At 41.3% G+C, this 4,886-nt stretch overlaps 1 protein-coding gene across 1 annotated transcript in view; it reads left to right on the top strand.

Annotated features, from left to right (window-relative positions):
* Positions 1 to 370: 370 nt before the first annotated feature.
* LOC102865516 (ankyrin repeat domain-containing protein 6-like) overlaps positions 371 to 4,886 on the top strand; it is a gene marked incomplete at its 3' end in the record, with an annotated part of 77,487 nt that continues 72,971 nt past the window's right edge. The window contains exon 1 of the mRNA XM_006888695.1: positions 371 to 635. Coding sequence (XP_006888757.1) covers positions 516 to 635 — 120 coding nt within the window. The remainder of the gene's footprint in view (positions 636 to 4,886) is intronic.

The following is a 4,886-nucleotide window of genomic DNA, read 5'->3' as shown; positions in this document are numbered from 1 at the left end:
CTGGAAGTTTTAGAGGCTTGTATCAGGGCTCTGCTAAATAGGACAGAAATCTGGAACAAATTTTGATGTTCTGCCTGTTATCCTTGGGTATATCCCTGAGGATGGAAAAGAAGAAGGTGGTTGGTATTGGAATTCTTGTGGCAAAGGTTGGCCAGCTCACATTTTCCTGGTTAATCACATGCAGTCTATATATTCTGTCCTGCTTTCCTCTTGAAAACTCCTCTCAGGCTTCGCTATGCTGAGTATACTTTCCTCATGGTCCTGGGCCCTCAGCTTCCCTCCCTGCAGTGAGCAGTCACAGAGTGACAGAGGGGTGGCCTGCCCTGTATGTTGAGTAGCACTGATGGCAGCTTTGTTTTGTAACCCATAGGTTCTGAAGATGGCATAGTGACAGAGACACCTTCCAATGCCTGGGAGCATCTTTACCCGCGAGGGCCACCTCGGGCCAGTGGCTACGCATTGAGCTGAAGGAACTTGTCTACTACATTCCTGAAAACCTCTTTCTCTCCTAATTCATGAGCCAGCAGGATGCGGTCGCTGCGCTTTCAGAACGCCTTCTCATAGCTGCGTACAAAGGCCAAGCAGAGAATGTGGTTCAGCTCATCAACAAGGGCGCCAAGGTAGCAGTTACCAAGGTAAAGAGAGGAGACACCTGTCGCCATTCCCTCGGTGCCAGCCTACCTCTTAACCGTGGTCTACAGACCTGTTCTGTTGGTTTGCAACTTTCAAAGAATTTTATTTTCTTATAGTGCTGAAGATGTGGAGAGGAGGATTAAGCTTGCTTTCTCTTTGATTTTTCAGGTGGAGTAACTTGTAATTAGCATTCAACTGTATTTGAAAGCAGTGTGGCTTTTTCTCACTGAGTCTTTTCACTAAATAGAAGACTCTTGGGAGAAATTGGGACACAAAAGCTTAGAAGAAAGTGTATGTGTGCATGGTGATCACATTAAACAGACCACCTAAGGAGATGGATGCACCAGCTTGTGCTTGGGCAGCCTCGCATCATCCCCATTGTCTCCACTGTCTTCAGGCCCTCGTTATCCCATCTGTACGCTGATGGGAGTGGGTCAGATGCCTGTTGTGACCTCGTTGGGCTTTGATTTTATATGGGTCAGTGAAAGTGTGTGGTAAGCTTTGGAAGACATTCGCTGTCCCATTCCAATGGCTGACGTGATGGTAGGCAAAAGACATCCTTAGCTGCAGGACAGTTTTATATATAGCAGAAAAAAGTAAATGTTAACAAAATGGCAAGTTTTGCAGTTAGGTGACAAGTTTAAGTCATTCATTCACTCATTCATTGCCATCAAGTTGAAACCGACTGATAGCTGACCCTCCAGTGGCTTTTTGGGTGCAGTAAATGGCAGGAAGAGAGGAGATTGCCTGTCTTTCTCTTGAACAACCCCGGGTGGATTTGAACCACCAGATAGACACTGCCTTTGGTTTAGCAGCATAACTCCCTACAGACTACATGACCAGAGCTCCCTACAGCACTGAGTTTGCAAAGGTTCACCCTCCAGACCACCACAGGGAAAACCAGAATGGGGAAGGAGGGTTGACTAGGGTTCAAGAGCACAGTTCATTCTCAAATAAAATCTCAACTCTGGACTCCTGTGGTAATGACTTACCAACTTGTACTTCATGGTTAATCACATGCTGTTTCCCTACAGTGAAACTTGTAAGAACTGGAACTTCCAGGACTTCCATGTTTTTCCAGGTCTGGCAAATTTTCTGCCCTTCAGGGTACAGTGCTACCATTTTTTTATCATTCATTGGTGGAAAATACTCGCATTCTGCACTGATGTTTCTGCCTTAAGTTCTTACTTATTCACGTTTTACTATGTTTCATGGTGATCCCTAGAAAGGTAGAAAATTTTGTTCTACTTATGTGCTCTGCACAGCACTGGGTTGTGTGAGACTGAGGCTAGAAGGGAACCTAGACTCGGACTTCGGTGTCACCTACCTTTAGAAGTGCCCAAGCCATTACACATGTGAGAGAGAGCACTACTGGATAGTCAAAGCACATACTTTCGGGTTTTAACTTTGCATTTGTTTGCTAAATGTGCAAAAATGTTAGTCTCACTGCCTTATCAGTAAAATAAAATAAAAATTACCAAACTTCCAAGGTTATTACACTAATGATAACAACCTAGGTAAAGCATCAAAGTAAGACGGAAGGAATACACAGAGCCACTGTACCAAAAAGAATTGGGTGATGCTGAAAAATTTCAGGAATTACCATATAAACAAGAGCCAATAGTAATAATAGAAGAAAGCATTCATAAAATATAAGGCCTCAGGATTGGTAGGATGCCAAATGACATGGTTCAATTAACATAGGCAGCACTGGACATGCTCACTGGTCTTTGCCAGGAAATTTGGAAGACAACTGATTGGAAAAGATCCATATTTATTCCTCTTCCAAAGAAAGGTGATCCAACAAAATGTGGAAGGTATCAAACAATATCATTAATATCACAAGCTGAAGATATTGCTGAAGATCATCCAAAACAGCTAGATCAGTACATTAACAGGGAACTGCCAGAAGTTCAAGCAGGATTTAGAAAAGGCCTTGGCAACAGGGATATCATTGCTAATATCAGATAGATCCTGGCTGAAAGCAGAAAATACCAGAAAAATATCTGTGATTATTGACTGTGCAACCATTTGCCTGTGTGGATTATAACAAACTATGGCTAACATTCAGAAGAATGGAAATCTCAGAAAACTTAATTGTGCTCATATTAAATCTGTACCTAGACAAGGAAACTGTTTTCTGAATGGAGCAAGGGAATAATACATGGTTTAAAATCAGAAAGGATGTGCGTTAGCGTAATATTTTTTTAATCTCCATACCTATTCAGCCTGGATACTGAGCAAATAATTTGTGAAGGTAGACTCTATAAAATAGAGGAAAGTGGTGCCAGGGTTGGAAGAAGATTCATCAACAACCTTGGTTATGCAGATAACACAACCTTCCTTGCTGAAAGCGAATATTCGAAATGCTTACTGCACAAGATCGAGAATCACAGCCTTCAATATGGATTACATCTCGACATCAAGAAAATAAAGGTCCTCACTTCTAGGCCAATAGGCAACATCATGAACAGTGAAGAAATAGTTGAAGTTGACATTGATTTCATCTTGCTTGCATCAACAGTCAGCACCCTTGCTAGCAGCAGTCAGGAGATATATTGCATTGGGTAGTTCTGCCAAGTATTTCTCTGAAATACTCAAGAGCCATGATGTCAGTTTGAAGACTGAGGTGGGCCTGAGTCAGGCCACTTTCAATGTGTATCTGAGAGCCGGGCTATAAATACAGATGACAGAACAAGCATTAATGCCTTTGAGCTGTCGTGTTGGGTAAGAGTACTGAATATCACCAAAAGAACAAATCGACATGTGTAGGAAAAAGAGCAGATAGAATGTTCTTGGGGGCAAAGATAGCAAAGCTTCATCTCTCATACTTTGGCCATGTTGCTAGAAGAGGTTATTCTTTGGGAAGGGACATCGTATTTGGAAAGGTGGAAGGTCAACAAAAAAGAGGAAGACACACACACACACACACACCTCCATTGAGATGGATTGACACAGTGTCTGCAGCAATGGACTCAAGTGTGTCAGAGATCATGAGGCTGGAACTGGATAGGGCACAGTTCTTTGTCTGTTGTTTATAGGGTTGATATGAGTCATATTCAACTCAACCCAGTATCAACAATGTAAAGTAACTAATACAGAGTTTACAGTTCATTCACTCGTTGTCATTAAGTTGGAATCAACTCATAGCTGATCCTCCAGCTGGGTTTTCAGACACTGTAAATTGTATGGGAGGAGAGTGCCCTGTTTCTCTCACAGAGCACCTGGTAATTTGAATTGCCAGAAAGATGCTACTATTAGATTAGTGACACAATTCTCTATCATCTAGGTCACCAGAGCTCCTTGTATCACATAAATTTCCCTGTTTTAACTGTACAAACGCAGTGGCTCTTAGTGTAGTTACAGACTTACAGAACCATAATCACAATTTAGTTGTAGGGCATTTTTATCTCCCTATTATGCTTTTTCACAGTTAATTCTAAGTCAAACCCTCAGCCGTAGATAGTCTTTTCTGAATATTTCATATGCTTAGAATCATACACTGTGTGTCCTTTTGTGTTTGGCTTCTTTTGCTGAACATAATAATTTTGGTATTGATTTATTGCATGTATTACTTCTTTACTACTTTTGTTGCAGAATTTTGAAGCAGGAGTGGCATCCACTTCTGAAATAGCTTGCCTCTGAAAACTCTATGAAGTTGGAGAAATGATGAAAGTTCGTGTTCAAGTCTTTCATTCATAGGGTCACTATGATTTATCTACTACTTTCCTTCACAACAAAAACATTGCAGAATAATGTTCATGTGTGTGTATCACATTTCCCAGTTGGGGGACATTTAGGGTTTTTCCCAGGTTGGAGCTTATGAATGGATTGCATGTAAGAACAAATTCAAACCTTGAGTTGCTATAATCAAGGATGCTTTAGGCAGAATATTAAATGATCCAGGAAGTATTAAAAGATGATGGAAAGAACATACTGAGTCACTGTATCAGAAAGAATTGGCAGACATAGAAGAATTTCATGAAACAACATATGAGCAAGAGCCTATGGTGATGAAGGAAGAAGTTCAGGCTCCTTTGAAGGAAATAGCAAAAAACAAGGCCCCAGGAATAGATGGTATACAATTGACATATTTCAGCTAACAGATGCTGCCCTGGACGTGCTCACCAAGTTGTGCCAAGAAATCTGGAGAACAAACACCTGGTCAACTGACTGGAAGAGATCTATATTTGTTCCCATTCCAAAGAAAGGTGACCCAACAGAGTGTGGAAACTATAGAACAAGCTCATTGA

Source organism: Elephantulus edwardii, unplaced genomic scaffold (assembly GCF_000299155.1).
Source record: "Elephantulus edwardii isolate Elephantulus edwardi_28Jun2011 unplaced genomic scaffold, EleEdw1.0 scaffold00071, whole genome shotgun sequence".
In the NCBI taxonomy this organism is placed as follows: domain Eukaryota; kingdom Metazoa; phylum Chordata; class Mammalia; order Macroscelidea; family Macroscelididae; genus Elephantulus; species Elephantulus edwardii.
This window is presented reverse-complemented; position numbering and strand designations above follow the sequence as displayed.